The sequence below is a fragment of the Eurytemora carolleeae genome, unplaced genomic scaffold (genome assembly GCF_000591075.1).
Source record: "Eurytemora carolleeae unplaced genomic scaffold, Eaff_2.0 scaffold867, whole genome shotgun sequence".
Classification (NCBI taxonomy): domain Eukaryota; kingdom Metazoa; phylum Arthropoda; class Copepoda; order Calanoida; family Temoridae; genus Eurytemora; species Eurytemora carolleeae.
The window spans coordinates 34,610-61,701 of record NW_019396753.1 but is presented as its reverse complement, the minus strand read 5'-3'; the positions used below and the strand labels follow the sequence as shown (position 1 = coordinate 61,701).

The 27,092-nt window shown below is 31.1% G+C and overlaps 2 protein-coding genes and 1 long non-coding RNA gene across 16 annotated transcripts; all 3 read right to left on the bottom strand.

The window, feature by feature from the left end:
- Nucleotides 1–47: 47 nt before the first annotated feature.
- Nucleotides 48–7,636, bottom strand: LOC111708245 (uncharacterized). Of its 4 annotated transcripts, none has more exons than XM_023481566.1 (9): nucleotides 7,420–7,636; nucleotides 6,549–6,760; nucleotides 5,501–5,568; nucleotides 4,335–4,417; nucleotides 3,204–3,272; nucleotides 1,337–1,390; nucleotides 1,086–1,218; nucleotides 619–712; nucleotides 48–229 (listed from the first exon to the last, which is right to left on the bottom strand). In XM_023481566.1, exons 2-9 carry the CDS (start codon nucleotides 6,659–6,661, stop codon nucleotides 172–174), a joined length of 672 nt encoding a protein of 223 aa, XP_023337334.1. In that variant the 5' UTR covers nucleotides 6,662–6,760; nucleotides 7,420–7,636; the 3' UTR covers nucleotides 48–171. The 4 variants fall into 4 exon arrangements, with proteins under 4 accessions (XP_023337334.1, XP_023337335.1, XP_023337333.1 ...); XM_023481567.1 differs by having other exon boundaries at nucleotides 6,549–6,670; nucleotides 7,498–7,636; XM_023481565.1 differs by having other exon boundaries at nucleotides 6,549–6,670; nucleotides 7,420–7,635.
- Nucleotides 7,637–8,144: 508 nt separating this feature from the next.
- Nucleotides 8,145–10,267, bottom strand: LOC111708246 (uncharacterized). Its single transcript, XR_002766609.1, has 3 exons — nucleotides 9,990–10,267; nucleotides 8,620–8,751; nucleotides 8,145–8,317 (listed from the first exon to the last, which is right to left on the bottom strand). It is a non-coding gene; the product is annotated as an uncharacterized LOC111708246 (long non-coding RNA).
- A 3,083-nt stretch (nucleotides 10,268–13,350) lies between these two features.
- On the bottom strand, nucleotides 13,351–26,743 carry LOC111708243 (uncharacterized). Of its 11 annotated transcripts, none has more exons than XM_023481561.1 (9): nucleotides 26,657–26,743; nucleotides 23,518–23,665; nucleotides 21,819–21,896; nucleotides 20,885–21,108; nucleotides 18,316–18,414; nucleotides 16,537–16,603; nucleotides 16,356–16,425; nucleotides 14,829–14,860; nucleotides 13,351–13,625 (listed from the first exon to the last, which is right to left on the bottom strand). In XM_023481561.1, the coding sequence occupies exons 3-9, from the start codon at nucleotides 21,844–21,846 to the stop codon at nucleotides 13,555–13,557; spliced, it is 591 nt and encodes a 196-aa protein (XP_023337329.1). In that variant the 5' UTR covers nucleotides 21,847–21,896; nucleotides 23,518–23,665; nucleotides 26,657–26,743; the 3' UTR covers nucleotides 13,351–13,554. The 11 variants fall into 11 exon arrangements, with proteins under 11 accessions (XP_023337329.1, XP_023337321.1, XP_023337327.1 ...); XM_023481553.1 differs by having other exon boundaries at nucleotides 16,356–16,444; nucleotides 16,544–16,603; XM_023481559.1 differs by having other exon boundaries at nucleotides 16,356–16,444; nucleotides 16,544–16,603; nucleotides 21,819–21,889.
- Between the last annotated feature and the right edge of the window lie 349 nt (nucleotides 26,744–27,092).

Below are 27,092 nucleotides of genomic sequence, written 5' to 3'. Positions count from 1 at the left end.
GGGGTTTCATGCGATGTAAGCATTTTTGTTTAAGGGTTATGTTCAAGTTACGGCCATCACTTCCTTTAAATACAGATGAAAAGTGTGTTTATTAGAATTATAAATAGAATTTAATATTCTTAAAAGATGATAAAAATGGTACAGATGGTACCCTCGGCCCAAAGCTTCAATTTAGGTTCTTTTCCTCTCTTTCTCTTCCTTTGAACCATCCTTCACTTGGTCTGCAGCTCTTAACAATGTGTTTTTAAATGTAAAATGAAATCCCTATATCTTGGCCACCTGGTAGTTTAAACATTTCATGTTTCAAACTTAGATTAATTAATCTAACAGAATTCATGATTTTAAAGGCTTAAGGTCTGCGACACTGGGTTGCAAAGATATAAGGATTATAAAATCAGAATTTGTGGCAAACTGAATTATTTTAATTGTGTTCAGATTATATTAACTTTTAATAAGGAGATTCTAAACTATATCGCCAAAAAAAGTGTTTGTTTATATTTAACAGATTTTAGCTTGTTTCTTCATTCACTTGAATATAATATTAGATTCAGGTGTGTAAAAAAAATATTTTCTGGCTGGGTTGGCTTTTTAATTTAATTTAATTTACAAAATACTTACTTTTGGACATTAAAGCTAATGATGAGATTTCCGTTATCGTGTTGTTTTTCTTCTATTTTTTCTTCTAATCTACCCTTTTCGTCGTATGGTACTTCTAAAATATTTAGAATTTGTATTTCCAGATATCAATATTTTCAGAACTTGTTTAAATAATTCAAAATAAAGTATTCTTTGAGAATGTAATATTTTCATTTTGGTTTCTGGAGCATGGACAAATTTAGAATTTTTTATCAAGCTGCTTGAGCACCGATTTTAACATTTCAATTTTTACATAATTTGATCCAATTTTTGAAAGAATACAGCTTGGCCGCTCATAGATGTCTCAGAGTCAGAATAAGAGGTTTCCTGTCAAAGATCTCTTCGAATAAATTTTTCCAAATAACAAAAAATTATTTATTTCAAAATAAATTATATTTTGAGATTTTAATATTTTCATTTTTGTATTTCATTATCAAAGATTATATCACCAGGTTTGGGTTGGGTTTGTTCTTCTCCAGGTACAACTGAATACAGGGATGGGTTGAGTTTAGCTCCAGGTTGTTCAACAAACTGTGAGGATTTACTTTGTCCTGAAGCTATCGGCGGCACTCCACGCTCAAGCTGAATTAGAATATATTCTTCTCAATATTTATATAGAAATTTTATTCTATCCTAGGAAAAGGTAACTAGACGAGGGGGGGTGGGGGTCATTAATCATATTCAATACTTTTATTCTTACCTTTGGAAATGCTGTCGGAATATCAGGATGCCAGTTTCCATCCTTTATCTCAATCTGAAAAAACACTTTAGTATAAGTTTTTGCCTTTTGGTTATTTTAGATTCTGGTTTCTTTATTACAGATTTCTTGGTACAGAAACAATGGTTAACTTTGTGAGAATTAACCATTTTAGAGCTTGAAGGAACACAAAAATATCTGCTGCACGTAAAGGATCAGAAAGAATTTTAAAGGGTACCGTTGTGAATCGAACGTTGCCATCTTTAAACATAGGGTCACATGAAATTCCAACTACAGTCCCTTTAAAAATGTTGAGAATAGAAATATAAATAAATTAGAAATAGAAATGAAATAGAAATATCAAAATAATATTGCTTCTTTATTTACTAAGAATTTTCTCTAAATTGTAAATTATTTCCGTTTTGATATCTCAAGGTCTAACTAATCATAAACTAGCAACGATATATATCTGCTTTTAGGCAATGAGAGATAAATGAGAGATCAATGAGAGATAAATGAGATATTAAAGAGAGATCAATGAGAGATCAAAGAGAGATCAATGAGATATCAATGAGATATCATTCAGATATCAATGAGAGATCAATGAGAGATCAATGAGATATCAATGAGAGATCAATGAGAGATCAACGAGAGATCAATGAGAGATCAATGAGAGATCAATGAGAGTTAAATGAGATATCAATAAGATATCAATGAGAGATCAATTAGATATCAATGAGAGATCAATGAGATATCAATGAGAGTTCAATGAGAGATCAATAAGAGATTAATGAGATATCAATGAGAGATCAATGAGAGTTAAATGAGATATCAATAAGAGATTAATGAGATATCAATGAGAGATCAATGAGAGATCAATGAGAGATCAATAAGAGATTAATGAGATATCAATGAGAGATCAATGAGAGATCAATGAGAGATCAATGAGAGATCAATGAGAGTTAAATGAGATATCAATGAGAGATCAATAAGAGATTAATGAGATATCAATGAGAGATCAATGAGAGATCAATGAGAGATCAATGAGAGATCAATGAGAGTTAAATGAGATATCAATGAGATATCAATGAGAGATCAATGAGATATAAATGAGAGATCAAGGAGATATCAATGAGAGATCAATGAGATATCAATGAGAGATCAATGAGATATAAATGAGAGACCATTGAGATATCAATGAGAGATCAATGAGATATCAATGAGAGATCAATGAGAAATGCATGAGAGACGAATGAGAAAATAATGAGAGATCAATAAGAGATCAATGAGAGATCAATGAGAGATCAATGAGAGATCAATGAGAGATCATTGAGATATCAATGAGATATCAATGATATATCAAAGAGAGATAAATGAGAGATCCATGAGAGATCAATTAGAGATCAATATGAGAGATCAATGAGAGATCAATGAGAGATCAATTAGAGATCAATATGAGAGATCAATGAGAGATCAATGAGATATCAATGGGAGCTAATGAGAGATCAATGAGATATCAAAGAGAGATCAATAAGAGATCAAATAGATATCATTGAGATATCGATGAGAGATCAATGAGAAATGCATGAAAAACGAATGAGAGATTAATAAGAGATCAATGAGAGATCAATGAGAGATCAATGAGAGATTAATGAGAGATTAATGAGATATCAATAAGATATCAATGAGAGATTAAAGAGAGATTAAGATCAATGAGATATCATTATTATATCAGTGAAAGATGAATGAGAGATGAATGAGAGATTAATGACTAAGAGAGATCAATGAGAGATCAATGAGAGATCAATGAGAGATCAATGAGAGATTAATGAGAGATAAGAAAAATATTCTAAATATTTTTTTTATAAACCTGATCAACTGAATCCAGTTGCAATGCTAAAGGAGCGGAGGAGGGTACAGAGCTTTCTTCCATTTCATGCTGTCAAAATAATTAGATATGTTTTTTGTTTGTTTGTTTTATTAAGATTTAAAGGGAATGTTAGCGGAATTTCAAGTGAACTTTCGAATAATAAAGTGGGACATACCATGGGACATACCATGGGACATACCATGGGACATACCATGGGTTTGCAACGGTTTCTATAAACCTTTGATTGATTATCTAGTACAGAGATTAAACCTTTGATTGATTATCTAGTACAGAGATTACACCTTTGATTGATTATCTAGTACAGAGATTACACCTTTGATTGATTATCTAGTACAGAGATTAAACCTGTGATTGATTATCTAGTACAGAGATTAAACCTTTGATTGATTATCTAGTACAGTGAACGTATATTTATCCCGTTAAAAGCTGTACAATTGGAGTGCACACTAAAGTGTCTGTGTGAAACAGCTTACAAACAAAGTGTTCAAGAATCATAAGCCTTTCTGGAGATTAATTAAAGTCTATTTTACTTGATTAGTCCAATGATCAAAGGGTACCGGGCTGAGTCGGGGAAGGTCACTTGAAATTACGCTAACAGTCCCTTTAAAAGCCAACACAAGAATCTGAGATATTTATCATTTTTAACAAATTCATAGCAGACCATTTTAAAATATGCTGAGATTTTTGCGGAGCTTTTAGAAAATTTATAAACTTCAAATTTTCATTAACAAATTTAGAATAAAACGAGGAATAGCGTTTTTTTTCATGTTTTTGGTAAAGTTTGTTTTTGGAAAAATTTAGGACAAATTTTCACCAATCGTTTTGTGTAAATTTTGGTCTAGTTTTTTTAATCAATTTTGTATCTTTAGGATATCTGGCAATAAAAACCACAAATTATTTTATTTTTATAAAAGTTTAGTTTAAAATGCAGTACATAGGCATTAGACATCCTATTTCATACCATCAAATATCAAATGCAGCTAATGTAATTTTAAATATAATAACGCACATAGATTAAAAATGTTAGGAAAAAATGTTCGCGTTTTTTTTCATAATCTGCCTTTTTAAGTTATGTCTTTCCTTTTAATGAAAATATGAAAGAAAAATCACCTTATGCTGTAGGTAGTGAGTTGTGTGGGGGTTTTTCCAAAGAAAAATATAGTAAAGAGATAACAGTATTGCACCAAGAGATACTAAATATAGAGATAACAGTATTGCAACAAGAGATACTAAATATATAAATAACAGTATTGCACCAAGAGATACTAAATATAGAGATAATAGTATTGTACCATAGATATACTAAATATAGAGATAACAGTATTGCACCATAGATATACTAAATATAGAGATAACAGTATTGCACCATAGATATACTAAATATAGATACAACAGCACCATAGATATACTAAATATAGATACAACAGTATTGCACCATAGATATACTACAAAAAAAAAAAATTTCACCAAAGATACTAAATATTGAGAAAGTTATTCTTTTTTATCTTAACTTAGTTTTTAAAAAAATCTCTTCTTAAAGAGTTTTTAGTTTATTGTACGGTTGTACCTGAGAACATATAAAGTTTATTGTACGGTTGTACCTGAGAACATATAAAGTTTGTTGTACAGTTGTACCTGAGAACATATAATGTTAGTTGTACGGTTGTACCTGAGAACATATAAAGTTTATTGTACAGTTGTACCTGAGAACATATAAAGTTTGTTGTACAGTTTTACCTGAGAACATACAGTGAAACCCTTAATAACGAATACATCGGAAGAATTTATCAAATGTCGTCTTGACAATTTTTCAATGAGTTTTATACTATATTGCGTAATTTTTAGTATTTGCGAAAATAAATAAATAGCCATGATATACGGGAACAGTTTTAAAGAGTTCCATATAATCATTTAATTAAAAAACTAAATATCTGCAACATTCCATTATCAGAAAGTGAAGAATACGACATTTGATGAATTCTTTCGAAGTATTCGTTATTAAGGGTTTTACTGTATAAAGTTTGTTGTACAGTTTTACTTGAGAACATATAAAGTTTGTTGTACAGTTGTACCTGAGAACATATAAAGTTTGTTATACAGTTGTACCTGAGAACATATAAAGTTTGTTGTACGGTTGTACCTAAGAACATATAAAGTTTGTTGTACAGTTGTACCTGAGAACATATAATGTTAGTTGTACGGTTGTACCTGAGAACATATAAAGTTTATTGTACAGTTGTACCTGAGAACATATAAAGTTCATTGTACGTTTGTACCTGAGAACATATAAAGTACAACTGTCAAGATTCGAACAATTTTCTTATTCGGTTTTGGATCATACAACCTGAGAGAAAAAGTAAATAATTAAAAATCGTCTTTATGATTAGCAGTTATTAAGTTATAATTTGAAAAAAATTTAACAAACGTTGCCAATGAATAACTGAAATTGTGAAGAAATTAAATTTTTTGTATTCTACATTCGTCGTCGTAAATGTCAATACAATGAAGACGACTTTCTAATCTAATTTTGATTTCTACTCAGGTTTTAAACGGCAGAAATTTTTTAACATTTAAACTAAGAGAAGTTTTCAATTAACAGCCTCTCTTTTACCTGTAAACTTGTATTTAACAAAAGGCTTGTTAGGGATTAAAACATTATTAATAAAAAGTCGTCTTCATTGTATTGATAAAATCGCTGATTATTGATAAAAATATGACCAATTTCTGATGAATACCCTCCCCCTCCTCTCTACTGCAAATTAGAAGAAGGAAAAGGTAAACATTACGCAACATGACTAGTACAACTTTGCGACCTTTGGTTTTAATTATACACTCAAGTAGAAGATTAGCAAATTTATCTCAGCTGACAAATTTTGAATGTTAGATATCGAGATCAATGCTTAATCCTCACATTTTGCTTAACTCATAAGAGAAGTAATAAGAGATTAAACAAATATAAGATTTTTATCTTTTACGTGCAATTTATACAATAGTTTAAAGGGTAAAAATGTTGACAGTCGGAATGATAAAGCCAGGATGATAAAGAATATATACAGGAAAATCCAAAAAAGATAAGCCATCAATGACGACCTGAAAACCTTTTCTTCTCACCATCTAAAGATTTAATTTGGTTTCACATATGTCCTTTGAAAGGTTTATGTACATAAGGAATTTTAGAAAGTAAAAATGTAAAAAGAACATTAATGTCAGCAAAACATTCCGTACAATCAAAATTCATACTTAGTGGGGAAACCATTTTTTGTCAAATATTCGGAACATTTCTCTGGATTTAAAAACAAAAAGATTAGATTTCAAAACCCTTACCTTTCATCAACATCTGCTGAGACACCCCTAGACCCCCCAGCACCAACATTATCTGGGTATTTAATATCACAGGTCGAGGAGACAGACTTCGGGCCATTCATTACCACACTCATGTTCACAACCTATACAACATGTTCATTGTTCATTACCACACTCATGTTCACAACCTATACATCATGTTCATTGTTCATTACCACACTCATGTTCACAACCTATACAACATATTCATTGTTCATTACCACGCTCATGTTCACAACCTATACATCATGTTCATTGTTCATTACCACACTCATGTTNTGTCTCCATGTATCCAAAAAATAAATGTTGTTTGGTGTTTCCATGTCTCAATGTATCCAAAAAATAAATGTTGTTTGGTGTATCCATGTCTCCACGTATCCAAAACAATACATGTTGTTTGGTTTATCTATGTCTCCATGTATCCAAAACAATAAATGTTGTTGGTATATTCATGTCTCCATGTATCCAAAAAATAAATGTTGTTTGGTATATCCATATCTCCATGTATCCAAAACAATAAATGTTGTTTGGTATATCCATGTCTCCATGTATCCAAAACAATAAATGGTGTTTGGTATATCCATATCTCCATGTATCCAAAAAATAAATGTTGTTTGGTGTATCCATGTCCCAATGTATCAAAAAAATGAATGTTGTTTGGTGTATCCATGTCTCCATGTATCCTAGCCAATAAATGTTGGTTAGTATATCCATGTCTCCATGTGTTCAAAAAAATAAATGTTAAATATCAGCGACTAATTAATAATCAGAGAAGGCCAAACAACAAAAAGCAACTAACAAATTGATATATATTTATTCAGATGAAAAAAAAATCATGTTAATATTTCACCACCTGGATCTTTTTCAATCATGTAAACAAGATGTCGTCTTTATAATAGTTCACTGTTCACAGCTGAATAGTATTGTTTACATTTTAAACGGTTCGTAAACAGATCTTGTCATTTACCCGGCCTCGAGATATATCCTAGGATTTAGGCCCTTTTTTGGAGGCTGCGAGAGATGCAATACTTACTATCAGCCTCTGGCCTCAATTCTCTACAGATAGATAGATAAATAGATGGGTAGATAGATAGCTGGGTATGTAGATTGATAAATGGGTAGATAGATAGATGGGTAGATAGATAGCTGGGTAGGTAGATTGATAAATGGGAAGATAGAATGTTAGATATATAGATGGAAGTAAAGAAGATAATGGATGAAAGGAGGATGCTGGATGATTTATTAAGATTTGTCGACAAATACTTTCTATTCACACGTCCATTCTTCAGTCAGGTTTCTATCAAAAAAAGCTTATCTAAATTTTAAAAACTTTTTTTTCTTTTATAAAATATTATTTGTAAATAAAACTTTGTTATAATGAAAAAATTGAAATGTTGTTATTTCCTAAAATTTACTTTGACTTTGACAATTCAAGAGTGATGTAGAATCAACTTTAATCTTTGATTGCGCTTGAACTGTAAAAGGTGTATAAAAAAGCAAGCAAAATAAAACATGAACGAAATTCTTTTTAATTTTGGAAATCTTAATTTCAAATACCTTTACACAAATAAAACCATAACAATTAGATAATATTTTATTTACATTTTAATTAACTTTGATCAACTAATGATATGTTTTCAGTTTCATTCTGTGATTGATCGTCTAGTCTGTTCTGTAATTGCTCTGTGAGAGAGATAAGTCGTCTTCTATCTCCACCAGGGGAAGGAGGAGGGTATCCAGGTTTAGTACATCTAAAGTAATAAATATTCACAACTGTGAACATAAACAAGGAAAAAACGAGATATTGTCAATTAACAGATTCTCTTTGTTTACTTCATTAAACCATAATAAACAGGCGTCTTCATAGTATTGGTAAAATGGCCGACCACTGTATGAAAAATTAAAAATTAAAACAAGATATAAAAATTTGAGATATCCCTAACATATCTTTCAAAATATCGTAATGTTCGTTAATTCGAAATAAAAGTGTGATAGTTTGGCAAATGACATTGGGTAATTTAAATTTGTTTTGAAAAGCTTGTTTATATTCGACCTGATGACGTCAACTCCTCTGAAACCTGAGTTTGAAGTAGAACCGGTTCTGTTATGACCCGCCCTGCCGGGTCGGGGGAGCAGAGGAGATGTGTGTGGGGAGCACAGTGGGCTGGTGCCAGGGGTTCCAGACCTTAACATTTCAAGTATAATGAGCTTGTACTCTTAATTGTTTCAGAAAATACTGGAATCACTGTTTTCTTTGTTTTTCATTTTGTAGTTTGTGATCATATTTATCTTTAAACACCTAAACCCTCGGCTTAGTTTCATGAACAAAAGTAAGAACAAAGACGATGATTATTTCACTGTTTTCTGGAAAAAACTGTATCATTTTATCCTTTTCTTCTTAATCTTGAGGTATAGGACAGAATATTAAACTAGAAAATATTCATTTATACGTTAGTATTAAACTGAACCCTGAACCCTTGTATTCATTGTATATCTGAACCCTTTTATTCATTGTATACCTGAACCCTTTTATTCATTGTATACCTGAACCCTTTTATTCATTGTATACCTGAACCCTTCCATTCATTGTATACCTGAACCCTTGTATTTATTGTATACCTGAACCCTTGTATTCATTGTATACCTGAACCCTTGTATTTATTGTATATCTGAACCCTTGTATTCATTGTATACCTGAACCCTTGTATTTATTGTATACCTGAGCCCTTGTTTTCATTGTATACCTGAACCCTTGTATTTATTGTATTCCTGAACCCTTGTATTCATTGTATATCTGAACCCTTGTATTTATTGTATATCTGAACCCTTGCATTCATTGTATACCTGAACCCTTGTATTTATTGTATACCTGAACCCTTGCATTCATTGTATACCTGAACCCTTGTATTTATTGTATACCTGAGCCCTTGCATTCAATGTATACCCGAACCCTTGTATTTATTGTATACCTGAACCCTTTTATTCATTGAATATCTGAACCCTTGTATTTATTGTATATCTGAACCCTTGTATTCATTGTATACCTGAACCCTTGTATTTATTGTATACCTGAACCCTTGTATTCATTGTATACCTGAACCCTTGTATTCATTGTATACCTGAACCCTTGTATTCATTGTATACCTGAACCCTTGTATTCATTGTATACCTGAACCCTTGTATTCATTGTATACCTGAACCCTTGTATTCATTGTATATCTGAACCCTTGTATTCATTGTATATCTGAACCCTTGTATTTATTGTATATCTAAACCCTTGCATTCATTGTATACCTGAACCCTTGCATTCATTGTATACCTGAACCCTTGGATTTATTGTATACCTGAACCCTTGTATTTATTGTATACGTGAACCCTTGTATTTATTGTATACATGAACCCTTGTATTTATTGTATACATACCTGAACCCTGATCTTGAATTTATTGAAGAGTTTCTAGAGTATCCTGGAGGTCCAGTGGATTCTGAGTCTCTTCTACAAATGAAAAAATTTTCGGTGGCAAATCATGAAACTGTTTAATGATTGTCGTCCTCCTTCTTTCTTTCAATCAAAAAAGAATTTTGTATTTATGCTTTTTATAACTGACGTCTATGACAAAAAATGTTCAAGACACCTTTTTTGTAACAAAGTTCACCCTTACCTATTCAACATCAAATTGGATCATTTATACCTCTAAATTGCGATTTTAGGGACTAATCAGAAAATTTAAAAACATTAATATTAAACTAACCATTTAAAAATCTTTATTTCGATCATTTATAGAATATGGAATTTCAGCCTGGGGAAGAAAAAAATGTTCAGAAATAAAACAAATTCACATTTTACAGAAACGATCAATAAGATTAATTGATAACTCAAAAGCCACGTCTCATAGTGATCCTCTTTTTGGTTCTTTTTAATGCACTTAAAGTTTTATTAGCTCCATGAGGTTATTGTTTACGTTTATGCAAAATCCTTGGCAAGGTTTGGTTTGGTGAGTGGACGGATCGGGTTCAACAGAGGTACAGTTTGTCAGAGACGACTTTTACAACAGGGTTATATTAGGGGGTATGGTTCACAACTCTATAGTTATTCTAATCAATGTATAAACTATTTTGCATAAGATAAAATCGCACCCTGATATCTAATAGTTCTCCTTAAATCTATTTAATTGAAATGTGTTGTTATCATTATTGAAATTAGGTGGAAAAAATAATCAAAACAGCCAAGAGCTTTTTTCCCCCTAATTGCTTTTTACTTGTACTGTTAATATAATCACCAATTTGTGATTGTAAACTCGTTCTGTACACAGATACATGTATTTTAGCAATAAAATCTATCTATCTATCTATCTAAAACTTTTTAAAAATAGAAAAATTGCCTAAGGCTAACCTAAAAATTTGCATGCAGAAAATACTAGGATTTTCTATTAACCGTTTGTGTGACATGTAAGGCTGGGAGATACTCAAATATGATATGGGACATAATCATATATCATATGGGACATAATCATATATGATATGGGACATAATCATATATGATATGGGACAATCTGTATAATGATTAGAAACAAAGACAAAGACAAAGACTTCTCTGTTTTCTGCTTGTATTGCTGTGAGAGATGAAAAAGTGTATCAATCTACAGTGATAACTAAAAACTCTGGAATAGTAAGACGACTTTTAGAATCAAGTTTTAAATTTTATAAGATCCATGACGACGAATCACAGCAATTGTGCAGTGTAAAAAGACCCATTTTACAAAACAAATGATTTTATAAGTGTCTGGTAAAACCATTTGCTTTGTAACACTATCAAATACACTGTGATGTCGTCTTCCTATTCCATTGTTATCTGGTTATCACTGTAACATGATAAGTTTAAATAACGACGCCATTTTCTTGAGATTAATCAATTGTGCAGAAACTAGCCTGAAAACGATTACGTCAATCATCAAACATAAAACAAGTCTTGTTTTTGCTTTACAATGTGAAAAGCTTTAATAAAATTATTAAAATAAAACAAGAAAATCTGCAAATTGGATTCTTTCTCATCCTATGTATCACATGTCATTTTTAATGGTTTCAAAAAAGCTGGCATTTTTTTCAAAAAAGTTTTAAACCTAAAATAAAATATATTTTCAAAAATACATTATATACTGTAGTAATATCCCCTATTAATATCATATGGTCCTATTGGAATACTCAAATGAATTCAGAAACCAAAAAGCAAGCTTCAAATCGTCCTATTTGAGTTTTGGGTCGTCTTTACAGTCTCATCCGGCCTTTGTTGGTAACCCTCCATATTTCACTTTTTTGGGACACCCAATATAATCCCTTTATGCAAACATTCCTACCCATGGTTCTGCCGAGTACCCCCAATTAAAATTCGAGGCAAATCGGTCATGGGGTTCCTGAGTTATGCTTGGACGTACAAACAAACAAAACCAAAGATTACTAACTTTAATAATATATGTGTTGTTCAAAGAACTACTGAGGATCGTCAGGATAGACGTGAAACATTATGTTTAGTATAATATAGATTATAGACATAGAGAATAGAATATATAGACTACCCTGGAAAAAGTAAGAATTTAATGTAAAAATGTAAAAAATCAGAAAATGTGGATAGATAGATAGATTGATTGATAGATAGATAGATAGATCGATAGATAGGAAACTATTGCCAATCGTTAAAATTGTTCTTCTTTGACAATTGTGCATGAAAATTTGGATATTACAAGGTTTTGCTTTTTCTTTTCTCTATTTCAGCTTTTAATTGTGACTCTATTATGTAAGCATCTTCTCAATTGTACAATATTAAACAAAAGCTAAAAAGATTTAACACTATTTTTTCGCTCATTTTCAAAATTTAACAAAAATCATAAACTTTTGGACACAATTTTTTTTAATTTTGGGCCTCCATAACCTTCCCTGGGGTCATGTTGGGCCCCACAATAGTTATGTGTAGCATGAGATGGATTTTATGACTTTTGATTTTGGAACAAATTTGTACAAATTCATTTCAAAAGCTTGGAGGGTTGTTAGCAGGACATTGATAAAAGTATGATTTGATTTGATATATATGATAAAACTTAAGTAGATAAAGCTTGAAAAGAGAGATTAGATGTACATAAAAAGAATTAAAGGGACAGTAAAGGAAAAATGAAAGGGGGTATAGACTGAAAGCTAATCACTTTAGCTCACGATCGCGACCCATGAAAGTTTTATCTGATGTTCCTATCTCGAGAAATTGATTTACAACTGTGTCAAATTTATACGAAAATTAATATATATACAATTTTGTATAAAAGTAGTGGGTTTAAATAGATCAAATTCAGCAAATAAGCAACCAATCTGAAAACGATAATATCCCCGAGAAAGCTAATTATTACTTAGGTTTACTACAATTCTAATTTTATATGTGTTATTTTTATTTTTAATAGATTTAATTCATAACATTATTTACACGTCCGAATTGCTTGACCAGAAAATCCACCAATGACAGTGCGGTAAAGTTGTCACGTGATACAGGCAGAGACACGTGATCAGTACACTGCTCTGCCATTGGTGATAATTCTGGTCACGTGATTTAAGTTTAAGATTTTCTAAATTTTACATATATGAACTTTCGTATGATTTTAACACAGTTTTATATCAATTTCTCGAGACAGGAACATCAGATAAAACTTTCATTGGTTGCGATCAAGATCTAAAGTGATTAGCTTTCAGCCTTTACCCCCTTTCATTTTTCCTTTACTGTCCCTTTAAACCTTTCATTTTTCCTTTACTGTCCCTTTAAACCTTTCATTTTTCCTTTACTGTCCCTTTAAGCCACTTTCATTACATTAAAAAATTAACTAAAGTTGTTTAATTGATTACTAGCTGGAGTATCCGGCGTTGCCCAGGTTTATTTTTTTATCAATAGTTTTAGTTAGTTCCGCCGTTTATCAGCATTAGCCAGCTGTAGCGAACAAATAAATGTTATAAGATTAGTTATTAAGAAATAAAAATTGCCGTCTCATCTTCATCATTTTCCATAATTGTGGTGTGCGGAATTGATCTAAAAAACATTAAACATTATCACAGGCAAGGTTATAATGCAAGGAAAGTTATTTGCAGTTGCGTATACACTGCGTACATATTGAAACCAGTTCTCTCTAGGCGGAATATGTAAGCACAAATAGATGCATCAGTGTTTGTCTAGTATCGTTAAGGATAAAAGCATTTAATTTTGATAATTTTGATAATTCACATAATAGTTTCCTATGACCACAATATTTCATTGATTTTTTATGTGAAAGATGGATCCCGTGTCAGGCTTCGACATCCGTCTTGTGTTTACATTACCACCCAGTGACAGTACACTGCAGTACAAAAGATGCGTACACCTCTGAAATAACTTTTCGCATTAAAACCTTGGTTAAAATTAAATTATTGAAAAGTAAAGCTTTATATCATTATTTTGTAACAATATTAATTCAAGTCAACTTGTTGGAATCCCTCCTAAATATTTAGGCGTCTTTTTATTTATATTTTTAATGTTGTTATATCTGTTTGAGTGTATGAGTGTTTGTTTGTCCGATCATAACATAGGAACCCTTTCACCAAATTTAATGAATTTGAGCCGCGTCTTAAATCCGCCAAAACCCGGTTTCAATTGAGCGCCGGCTTAAATCTTGAAAAATTGAATACAATTTTAAGAGAAACCAACCATATTCATGCCGCCGCTCAAATTCTTTAAATTTGGCCTCAGGTCGACTTTTATCGGGAAAAATAGCTAATATCGTAAATTACGATCAAGTGCGGGTAAACGGGGAGAGTAGCTTTGAGTACCATGGGTAACGCTGGGTTCCCAAGCTAGTCTATCATATAATTGATTAGTGAAGGTAGTAAAGTAGTTTGAAGTAATGATCTTTATTGTAGAAGGTGAACCTGATGAATTCATTTTATAATTTCAGTTTGAAATATTGATCCTTATTATGCAAATGCAATAAACAGTATACGGAATTTATACGATGTGGTAAGAAAATGCATTTTCTGTTTGCTTTTGATTAAATATTGTTTATCATATTTTATCATAGTATGAATACACAAATATTAGTTAACATTTTTTATTAATTTTAATCGATCAATCATTATTTTTGGTTTAAAATAGTTTTTGAGAAAGAAAAAATTACTTGTTTTTAGAAATCGCTCAAGCAAGGCATGAACATACTTTTTTACAATTATACCATAACAAATTGCACGCAACGATTACACTTACCATATCCCTTTGCAATGCGCACGAGCAATTGCCTTATAATATAAAAAAAGGCAATTTAGAAGCTACAAAATTTCGTGGGATTGATAGAAGAAATAGCTTTATGATGTGTTTTCTGCTGAAGATAAATTTTAATTGCTTGGTTTCAAATTGCATCACTACGCTTAACAACAGAATGGCTTGAAAGTTCATGCATTATTAAAACTTTTTAGTAAATCTATTCTATATATTTGAAATTTGAAAAAATTTTAAATCGAAAAATAAATTTTTGTCGACAATTAAAACTTCAATAGTTGAGATATCTAACGAGGGAGATGGTATAAGTTTTGCTGACAATTTATAGATTATAGACATAGAGAATAGAATATATAGAGAGGAATTAAAAGAATCTCTCGGAATGAATTTTTTCAGTCCCTTTCAGCCTGAAAGGGAGTGCAAAGTGTACAAATCATGTAAATGTTCACAAATTATATGCAGTAGAGTACATTAATACAGTATGTTCCGTGGACTATCCATTTCAATTTCGAATATTTTAAACTGTTAAATAAACTTTATAATGAATTGGATGAATAAAAACATCATTTGATTTATAGTCATAACGGAAAATCATCGTTTGTAAAGTGGAAGGCATAGAGTCTATGTGAAATGATCATTGGTCAATCATGAAACCAGCCTATTTCATAATTTGGTTTTCTTTTAACAATAATTTTAGATTTTCTATAAAATGATATTCCAGGGCCCACCAGGTTATATAGCATAAATATGTGAAGTACACCTGCAGTATGGAAACAGTACAACAAAATGGCCGTTTTACACTTTTTTCTAGTAAATTCCTCTCTATATATTCTATTCTCTATGATTATAGAGAGAAAAACTCCCTAGGCAGGGCAATACAATGTATAGTGTACACTGTACAGTGTACACTTGTATACCAGTTTCAATGTACAATTTACAGTGTACAGTGTGTACAGTGTACACATGTATACCAGTTTACAGTGTACATGGACAGTCTACACTTGTTTACCAGTTTCATCGTACAATTTACAGTGTACAGTGTACACATGTGTACCAGTTTACAGTGTACAGTGGACAGTGTACACTTGTTTACCAGTTTCACTGTACAATTCACAGTGTACAGTGTACACTTGTATACCAATTTACAGTGTACAGTGGACAGTGTACACTTGTTTACCAGTTTCATTGTACATTGTACAATTTACAGTGTACAGTGCACACATGTATACCAGTTTGCACTGTACAATGTACAGAGTGTACAGTGTACACTTGTACACCAGTTATATTGTAAAATTTACAGTTACAGTGTACAGTGTACACTTGTATACCAGTTTATACTGTACAATGTACAGAGTGTACAGTGTGCACTTGTATACCAGTGTACGCTGTACAATGCACAGTGTACACGCTTTAAAATTTATTTAAATTAAATTTCTAGGAATTTTTGTACAGGTTTTTTGTACAGGTAAGTTTTAAGTTTAAAGTTTTAAGGAGTATTCAAAAAATAATGTTTACCTTTGTAGAGGGGGAGCTAGAGGGGGAGCCTCATATACAGGTACCCCACCAACAGCCTTAGGTCTGGCTGAGCAAATAAACTTTTCTATCTATTAAAAAATGTTTTATTTAAAGGTATTGACAAATATAAGAAAAAAATATGAAAATTTAGTTAATGATTTTATGAAAGATTTTTTCCATGGATTTACATAAATATTTGATTCATATCGCCAGGACTCTGCTCTTGACACATTTTTACCGCCTGGTATCTAAACAAAAAAAATAGAATATATATTAGAGTGGAATTTAGACAATCCCTTTGTCAGTCCCTTTCAGCCTGAAAGGGAGTTCAAAGTGTACAAATCATGTAAATGTCCACAAATTATATGCAGTAGAGTATATTAATACTGTATGTTCCTTAGACTATCCATTTCAATTTCGATTTTTTTAAAGCTGTTAAATTAACTTTATAAATGAATTATAGGTGAATTAAAAACATCATTTGATTTATAGTTATAATGGAAAATCACCGTTTGTAAAGTGAAAGGCATAGAGTCTATGTGAAATGATCATTGGTCAATTATGAAACCAGCCTATTTTATAATTTGGTTTTCTTTTAATATTAATATTAGATTTTCTGTAAAATGATGTTCCAGGGCCCAAAAGGTTATATAGCACAAATTTGTAAAGTACACCTGCAGTATGGAAACAGTTCAACAAAATGGTAGTTTTACACTTTTTTCTAGTAAATTCCACTCTAATATATATACTATTCTCTTTGTATCTAAACAATATAAAAAAGTGATCATAAATTGTGGAACAGGGTGTAAAGAGTAAATGATGCACTAAAACATATGATAACTAAGTGCTATAATATAATACACTAGCTTGGGAAACCATCGTTGCCAAGGGGAGTCATAGTTTGTCCCACCGTTTACCCGTCTTTTGACGTAAATTACGATTTTAGCTATTTTCCCCGTTAAAAGTGAACCCACTCGACTTAGAATCTCAAAAGCAAACTAACAACATTCCAGTTATTTTCCCTAGTTTCCCGATCAAAATTTGAGGCAAATCGGTCTGGGGGTTCTTGAGTTATGATCGGGCAAACAAACGAACAGACAAATAGAGATTACAACTTTATAGATAAGATACTGATAAAGAATGAATAATTGACTAATTTCTCACCAATGATATTTTATTATTTGAAGGATGAAAAAATATCTACTGCAGTGATGAATTATATGAATACTGAAGAATGAGGAATGAATAATGAATGACTATAATAAGAAGGATTAAATGTCTAACATATTTCCAATAATAAATGATAAGAAAAAATGAATGACTAACCTATTTCCAATGATAAAAGATAGAAAGGATTGAATGGTAAACGATTAACCTATTTACAATGATAAATGATCAGAAGAATTAAATGGCTAACCCTATTCCAATGACAAAAGATTAGAAGGATTGAATGACTAACCTATCTTAAATGATATATAATAAGAAGGAGTTAATGACTAACCTATTTCAAATAATAAATGATAAGAAGGATTGAATGACTAACCTAGCTCCAGTGATATATGAAAAGATGGATTAAATGACTAACCTAGCTCCAATGATGACAAGAAGGATTGAATGACTAAACTGGCCAATGATATATTTAAAGAAGGATTAAATGGCTAACCTATCTCCAATGATATATAATAAGAAGGATTTAATGACTCACCCAGCTCCAATGATATATGAAAGGAGGGTTTGAATGACTAACATATCTTCTATATTACATGATAAGAATTAAAAGACTAACCTATCTTAAATTATATGTGAAAAGAGGGATTGAATAACAAACATATCTTCTATAATACATGATGAGAATTGAAAGACTTACCTATCTTCAATGATAAATGATAAGAAGGATTGAATGACTAACCTGCCTGCACATTCTCCAACGATATATGATAAGAGGGATTGAATGACTAACCTGCCTGCGTATTCTCCAATGATATATGATAAGAAGGATGAGAAGTAGGATTGCTAAGCCTAAAAGACCGCTGAGTATCACAGTTGCGTAAAAATATCCCTGAAAAATATAATATTTATTCACGGGCAGCTGTAGTACATTTCAAATCAAATCAAATCAAATCAAATCATTTATTGGGCCACAAGTTTACAACATTCATATTAATAAAAAAAAACTAGACAATTATATATATATTTTGTGGCCGGGGAGCTACAAGATAGCTAAGGTTGTTTTCACATGAGCTCCCCTGGTTCAGCATAATAATGATTAGATTCAAACGTTGTGCAATGGAGCACATAAATGGCGGAGAGTAGCAGCGGTGGCGGTTGGAGAACAGGAGGCGTAGACATAGCGTCAATCTTTTCAGTCAGAAATACAACTTGAACTTCTGAGCCAGGTCAACCTTTCCGGTCCTAGTTTGTACTGTACCTAACTCTATGGACAGGACTAGCGGGTGCAACAAGGTTCACGCGGTCAGACTTTAGTCATCAAATAGGTTGAATTTACTTTTACTAAAGGGGCAGAGATGCGTGTGTTTCAATTTTTAATTCAAATTTTAAAGGTTTGTGAAGAAATTTCAAATGACGATATTTGTTACTTTAAAAATTCCATCTTTATCGTTTAAATATTAAAGATTGAGCAGCAAAGATATAAGAACAAAAAAAATTAAGTTTGAGGCACGCTCGTGTTAAATTTCTTTTTTATTAAAAAAATTAGGTTTATGTGGCGAATATGTTTCAAACTATTATATTGTAAATCTACTTATAAATATTTTAAATATGAATTCTAATTAAATTGCAGAGTAATGAAGATGATATGATGAGTTATTTGTTCTCTTGCAGTTGCAACATGTGGCTAAACATTGCGGGGAAACATTTCAACACTTTATTCAACCTTGAACTCGGGTATTGAAATTCATGAATAAGGAAACTTTGCATGATTTTCTAATCCCTATACATTTGCAATCTGATGGCGTAGACCTTAGATATGTCAAACTATGAATTCTGCAATCAAATAATCTAAGTTTTAAATATTAAAGGTTTACGCCATCAGGTTTCAAACCAAGGTCCTTTATATAAGGTTGGTTAAACTCGAAATGCGCTCCAATGTACGGAAAATGTCGTCTCCTTAGCATAGATTGTTATACATAGAATCCATATAGACGTCATGCTCGCTTCTACATGCAGTGACGTCATATGCGAATTCTATCTATCTAAGCTAAAAAGACGACATTTTCCGTAAATTGGGACGCATCCAGAGTAATCAACTTTAGTAAAGAAAAATAGGGATTAGAAAATATGAGTTTATGGCAAAGACTCAATTTCTTTAACTACTGAAATTACAAGAAAAACTAAAAGGGTTGGACTAAAAAACAAATCAAATTTTTTTTAATGAATAATTTTCTGAACTTTGGCTTTTATATCTCACAGAATTTATAGTTTTTAATATTCAAAGAGTGCTATAGATTAGACTAGAGTAGATACTAGAGATTGACGCGTTCGGGCTTTTTTCATTTCGTTCGTTCGTCGTTCATGAACAACCCATTTTTTTCAATAGTTCAAAACAATTGATTTTCTTCGCTCTTAAAATTATCGTTTATTTTCCATCTTTTTCGTTCGTTTTCTCACTAAACAATCGTTCAGTAAAATCATTTGTTCAGTAAAATTGTTCGTTTAGTAAAAGTTCCATAAAATCGTTCATTCAGTAAAATAAATATCGTTTTTAAAAAGTTTGTTCGAGAAAATCGTTCGTTCTGTAAAAAAAAATATCGTATAGTATTGTATTGTATTGTGTAGTTTTTAAAAAACGATAGTTTTTTTATTTCTCTGATCTAAGTCATTCGTCCGTGATTTGTTTTCTTTATGAAAAATGTCTGAAAAATACATTAGAATTAAAGATATTATTGAATTAGTGTTTGTAGAATGTTATCAGTTAGAATCTGTAAATACAAAAAATAATACGAAATATTTTTAATTATTATAAAACGAATAACTTTTTACTTGATTGATATGATAAATGAATATGTTTTAAACAAATTTTTAATTTGGTTTTTCACGTTTGGTTTAAAAACAATATAAAAATCTGAGATTAATAACGTTGAAAATACGATTTTTAAACCCTATGCGTGATCTCAATAAACTTACTTCTAGAATAAAAAGTTAAATGCAAGCCTTAGCGTACATATTATTCACAGAGTTTCAACAGGCGTAATTATACCCTAATTTCAGATTTTTGTGTTAGCGTGTAGTATAGAAATATTTGAAACGAAAAAAAGACATAATTATTATATTTTAATATTTAATAATTTGCCTTCATGGCGTAATCCTTTGATATTCTAAAGTTAGATTATCTCTACCAGAAATTATGGTCTACGACATATATACAAGAAATAGAAAATTTGAATCGGTGGCAATTCCTGAAGACTTTTAGATTAATGATCAACCTAGGCAATTTAGATCGCAATACTCAAGTATTTCTTTCAAATACAATTTTTCCAATATTTTTGAAATTTAAAAATAATAAAATTGACCTGGTCCGGACACTGAGTTTCTTCAGTTTGAGTCAACTCTGTCAGATAAAAGTCTGTATTTTCCATTCTCTCATCCGAGCTGCCATACTCAGAGTCATCCTTTGATTCATCCAGGAGCTCATCCACCAGGTCGTACATTAGGTCATCCAGAGGAGAATCTATCTTCTCATTCATGTATTCCAGAATTTCATATTTAACTCCATTCTTCTCTAGATCCATAGGATCTGAAATATTAATTGGTATTCTTGGCTGTAAACATGATTTTAAGTAACTCGCCCTTCAAGAAGTGGCATATACATCCCAGTTCCACTGATACCCTTTAAATACGGGTTGACACCAAATTCAAGTCTGTTTAAAAACTCAAGGTGTTTTAGCTTTAAAGGTGTTCTAAAAGAATATCAATATCCGAATTTTTATATGTTTCTTTTTACTACATTATGCAAAAAGTTAAAAACTCAATATCTTTGCAATCTGATGTTGCAGACCTCTAATATCTCAATCCAACTTTACTGATAAAATATCAATATTGAGTAACAAAAGGTATACTTAAAATCATTTGCCCCTTTTAAAAAATTTGACTACAGAAAATGTGTTTTCCAATTTATAAATTGCTATGTCTATCGTATTGCTAAGTCACATTGTATACAAGTATGCTATCCTATTGAATAAATTGTAGTTTTTAATCGTCTAAACTGCTGATTCGTCAATACTCGATTTTAAATGTAATATCAATTCTGACAAGAAAATAATGAAAAAATGTATCCGGAAACTAATAGATTACTTCTTAATCAATGTATGTAAACGATACTATCGTAAAATAGTTTTTTTTCTGTTAAATCCATATAAACTAAGTTGTAATATATCCTCGATACGTAAATAAATATCTAGATCTTAAATTTATAAACAAAAATGCTATTTTAATGAATAATTTTACCTGAATTATTCGGAGAAATATAGTTCATTGAAGCTTTTCGGGTAACATTCGTTTCAAACTTTACAATTTATCTAAAAACTGTAAAATAAAGGATTAATAGAATAATACATTTTGGCTTCGGAAGGATTGCATGCTGGGGGGTCTTAGATAGAACAGATCAGGGCTGTCAAGGAGGGATGATCAAGCCAGTCGGTAGATCAGTCGGTAGACCTCCCCTTCCCCTCCTATCAATTTTGTACATGACCACTAATTTTCAGCAACATTATATTATTTATTTTTTATTATCTTAGGTAAGTTAGGTTAAAAAATTTATGGGGCGAGCACTGTGGCTAGGACAGGCTAGGAGGCCGACCGCTGCGGCCACATGACCAATTATATCCATTATGTACAAAATTGAAAAAAGGGGGGAGGGGTCCAAAAATCGTATACTAGGAAATTACCGGGCTATGAGTACTGATGGGGTTTTTTGTTAAACAATTAAAGTCTTTAGACTTAAAAAATTTGATTGTTAAGATCCTGTGGAAAATGTGTTTTTTTACATTATGCAAAATTTTTACTTGACCAAAGATATTAATCAAAACCAGATTGTTCAAAAAGATCAGTTAAATCGTTTTAATGAATAATTATTAACTTAGTTAGCAACATAATAGTTTAACTTTTTTAAAGGGAGGGTTCGCGAAAAAATGCTAGGTGTCTCTCCTCCGTGGAACCATGCAGGCACATCGAGTGCAAAAACACCTGGCAACCAACTGATCGTCGTTTGAATTGCATCATATATGTAAAACAAATAAAATATATTATGAAATATCAACTATATACGAATGCGTCGAAAAAAGATCGATGACTATTGTTTGTAATATGTAAATGATTTGTTTGGAATTAAATTGATTATTTTACGATCCAAGTTGAATGTTGAAACTTTCTGAATTTTCATGGTTTCTACGTTCTTCAGCATGAGTCGATTTTAACAATTTTCTCCTTATAGACGCAACAGATAGAAGTAAGATTAGTAGCGATCAAAAGCGCTTATTTTTCTCCTTTAGCCCATACCTTTCATTTTTCGCTCGCCTTTAAATGGACTGTAAGCGTATAATTACAGGTGACCCTTCATGCAAAGATTTCAATGCCCAAAGAAAGTGTTTATATCTGATAATTCCAATTTGTGTTCCTGCTGTAGAAATTGTAAAGTTTGTCCAATTTAAAATAAGTAGTTTTCAATATTATAAACATTTATATTAAAGTCATACTTGGTTAGACCAAGGTTATAATACAAGGAAAGTTATTTGCGGTCGTCTATACTCTGCGTACATATTGAATCCAGTTTACTCTGGGCGGAATTTGTAAACAAGAATAGATGCATCAGTGTTCGTTTAGTATCCGAGGAGGTTAAAAGCATTAAATTTTGATAATTTTGATAATTCACATATTAGTTTCCTATGACCAGAATATTTTATTAATTTTTTATTTGAAAGATGAATCCCATGTCAGGCTATTACATCTGTCTTGTGTTTACATTATCGCCCAGAGACAGTACACTGCAGTACAAAGTTGCGTACACCTCTGAAATAACTTTCCTTGCATTATATCCTTGGATTAGACAAAGCTTATAAGGGAATCATTGTTCAATGTTCATCTTAGCATGGAGGATCACTTGAAATTACGCTTACAGTCCTTTAAAAATTGAAAGGTGTAAAATCACCTTGTTTTTATATCACTATCTTCGACGAAAACTGCCTTGTTTGTCAAATCACCAGTGCCTTGATTTCACCAGCTGCTTGAATACTGCCTGATTGTTCTCAATACTGCCTGATTTACCTGATAAGGCAGAGTTGAACTGAAACCTGAAACTATGAATAATGATTAAACAAGAATTGACATTGGACTAAATGCATATATAAATAAATGCAGGGTGTCTCATCAAATCATTCATGTACTGTAGAATTAAATTTTAAAATATCATTTTTGAAGTAAAATGAAAGGAATACAAATTATTTTTCATTCTGAAATATAATTAATGAATAAATTGTATTCTTACGTAGTTCTTATTCAAATTTATATCAGAAAAACACCGTTGCTTATCTTTTAAGAGTTATAATACAGTTTAAAGTCCATAATTTAATAATTACCTCTGCTGCTTACAGATAATTAAAACACTTTAATGCCCAAACTTTAGTTCTTTTTAATGGAGGATAGCACCTCGTTTTCTCCAACTAACATATGCCAACGCTGGGAACTTTTGTTTTGATCAATATTTGATCCTCTCTTATTCTTAATCTCGAGATTAAATAATGCTTGTTCTCCTCTTGTCAGTAATCTCCAGAGCTGGGAACTTGAATTGGAAAATCTTTAGTCCCGATCGCTTAATTTTAATATTCAATGTGGACACTTTTAATTTCCTGCTTAATCCATTCTTTTTTGATATAGTACAGTACTGTATAGTAAAGTACAGACAAATAAAAACCGGTTTTACAAAACTAAAGAGTATCTCCCGTCTCATATATATTAATATTAATTAGAACCCTGATCAAATGGCGCGCAAAATTTCAAATTTCCCGGCTTCTGATACGCCACTGTGATTGGTTGAATTTTATAAACTTTTCAGGATACAAACAAGGATACAAGATTAGATTAATTTCCAAATTATTAAAAAGAGAGGATCAAAAATTGATCTTGATATCCACCATTTTAAAGTTTTCAGCTCAGATTAATAAACAGATATGGATTAAGAATATCCTGATTAAAAGTTCTCAGCTCAGAATGATCCAGTTAATAATTATTCTTTCTGAACATTTTTCCTTTTGAATGTTTTTCCATCAGAACAATTTTTTTTTTTTGAACATTTTTCCTTTTAAATATTTTTCCCTTAGCATAATTTTTCTTTTTGAACACTTTTCCTTTTGAATATTTTTCCCTTATAATAAATTTCCTTCTTAAAAAAAATTTTTCATATTGATTCTTTTTTTCTGCAAAATTTTTTGATCTCTTAAAACATCATAAAACGTTATTCCGTAATTATTTTTACAAAGTGTCCGTTCCTTTGAAAATTTTCCTTATACATTTCTTTATAACCCTCCCCCCTACCTCCCCCCCCCTTTAAAGTTTAGCAGAGTTTGTTAACAAAATATTTGGTGAGATATTTAGTAAAATATTTTGAAGAATATTTATGGGAGAAATGCTTTACTGAGCGCTAACTAGAGCACATTCACACAATCAAATATATATACAATTATATATATACAGGGTGTCCCATTAGATATTCGAATAAAAAGATGATTTCTATAAATCGTCTTTGTTCCAAGGTGGATTATTTTTTGTAAACATTAACTTGTTTTATAACTATTAAAACGAAAACTCCTAACTGGTATTTTCAAGATGTGGTCTGCCATTATTTCACCTTCAAAATTGACTGAGTTATTAGGAAATCTGTCCAGATTCCAGTTTATTAAAAATCAGCAAAACTGTTCAAATCTTTAATATCTCGGTCAATTTTAATGATGCACAAAAGTAGACCATATTTTAAAAAGCTTATTAGACTTTCAATCTTTTTTATCATTAATCAAAGGCGATATTTAAGTCGTCTATCAACTCCCATGTTTATTGGGACACCCTGTATAGTATATATATATATATATTCAAATATTCAGATACAAATATAGAGAAGACTTTGTTAAAGACAGGAATATAAACTAAATCGTTCCTGAAAAACACAATACATGAATATGGTAAAATAATATAGAATAAACAAAAACACTAGAATGTAAAACACATCTAGAGCAGAGCATGGAACATAAACACTAGGATGTGAAACACACAAAAACACTAGAATGTAAAACACATCTAGAGCAGAGCATAGAACATAAACTGAATGATGTGAGTAGATTATAGAAAATAAACACTAGAATGTAAAACACATCTAGAGTAGAGTACAGAACATAAACTCAATGATATTAAACACACCTATGTAGATTAGAGTATAGAACACAACACTATGATGTGAAACACACCTAGATAGAGTATAGAACATAAACTTTATGATGTAAAATACACCTAGAGTAGAGTATAGAACAAAAACGCAATGATATGAAACATACCTAGAGTAGAGTATAGAACATATACACTATGATGTGAAAAACATCTAGATAGAGTAAAGAACAAAAACACTAGAATGTAAAACACACCTAGAGTAGAGTATAGAAAAAAAACACTAGAATGTAAAACACACCTAGAGTAAAGTATAGAACATAAACTTAATAATGTGAAACACAGATATGTAGAGTAGAGTATAGAACAAAAACACTTTGATGTGACACACACCTATAGTAGGAGTAGAGTATAGAACATAAACACAATGATATGAAACACACCTAGACAAGAATGTAGAACAAAACACCATAATGTGAAACACTCCTCTAAAGTAGAATATAGAACAAAAACACAATGATGTGAATCACACCTAAACTTGAATGTAAAACTAAAACACCATGATGTGAAATACACCAAGACTAGAGTGTAGAACAAAATTAACACTATGATGTAAACACATCTAGAGTAGAGTATAGAACAAAAACACTAGAATGTAAAACACACCTAGAATACAGTATAGAGAAAAAACACCCCGATGTGAAACACGCATAGAGAAGTAAAGAACCAAAACACCCCTATGTGAAACACACCTAGTGTAAGTATAGAGCAAAAACACCATGAAGTGAAACACACCTAGAAAAGTTAAGAACAAAAACACCCCGATGTGAGACACACCTAGGGAAAGTGTAGAAAAAAAACACCCCGATGTGAAACACACCTGGAGTATAGAGTATATAGTATAGAGTGAAACACACCTAGAGTAAGTATGACTCAGATAAAGCTGCCGTGTGTGTCGCTGTGTCACCGTGGTGTATGCACACAAACTGAATAATATATTAAACAAGACGTTTAGCAGTAGCAGAGTTAAGATTCAGAACTATCTTTTAGTTAGATAGATAGACAGAGAGATAGATACATAAATAGATGAATATATGGATAGATAGATATATAGATAGAAAGATAGAAAGATACAGTGATCTATGAAAACCAGAAAACTGTAGAAAGCAAATACTAAAGTGCATTAGTTAAACATGATAAATGGAACAAAAATTTATATTACATTTTTTCATCTCCTAGAATTGCACGTTTTTCTCATTTCTCATACAAAAATATTTAATTTATAAAAATATTTCAGTACACAACAATTAAAAGAGATCATCTAAAACACAATGAAACAGACAAAACTGTAAA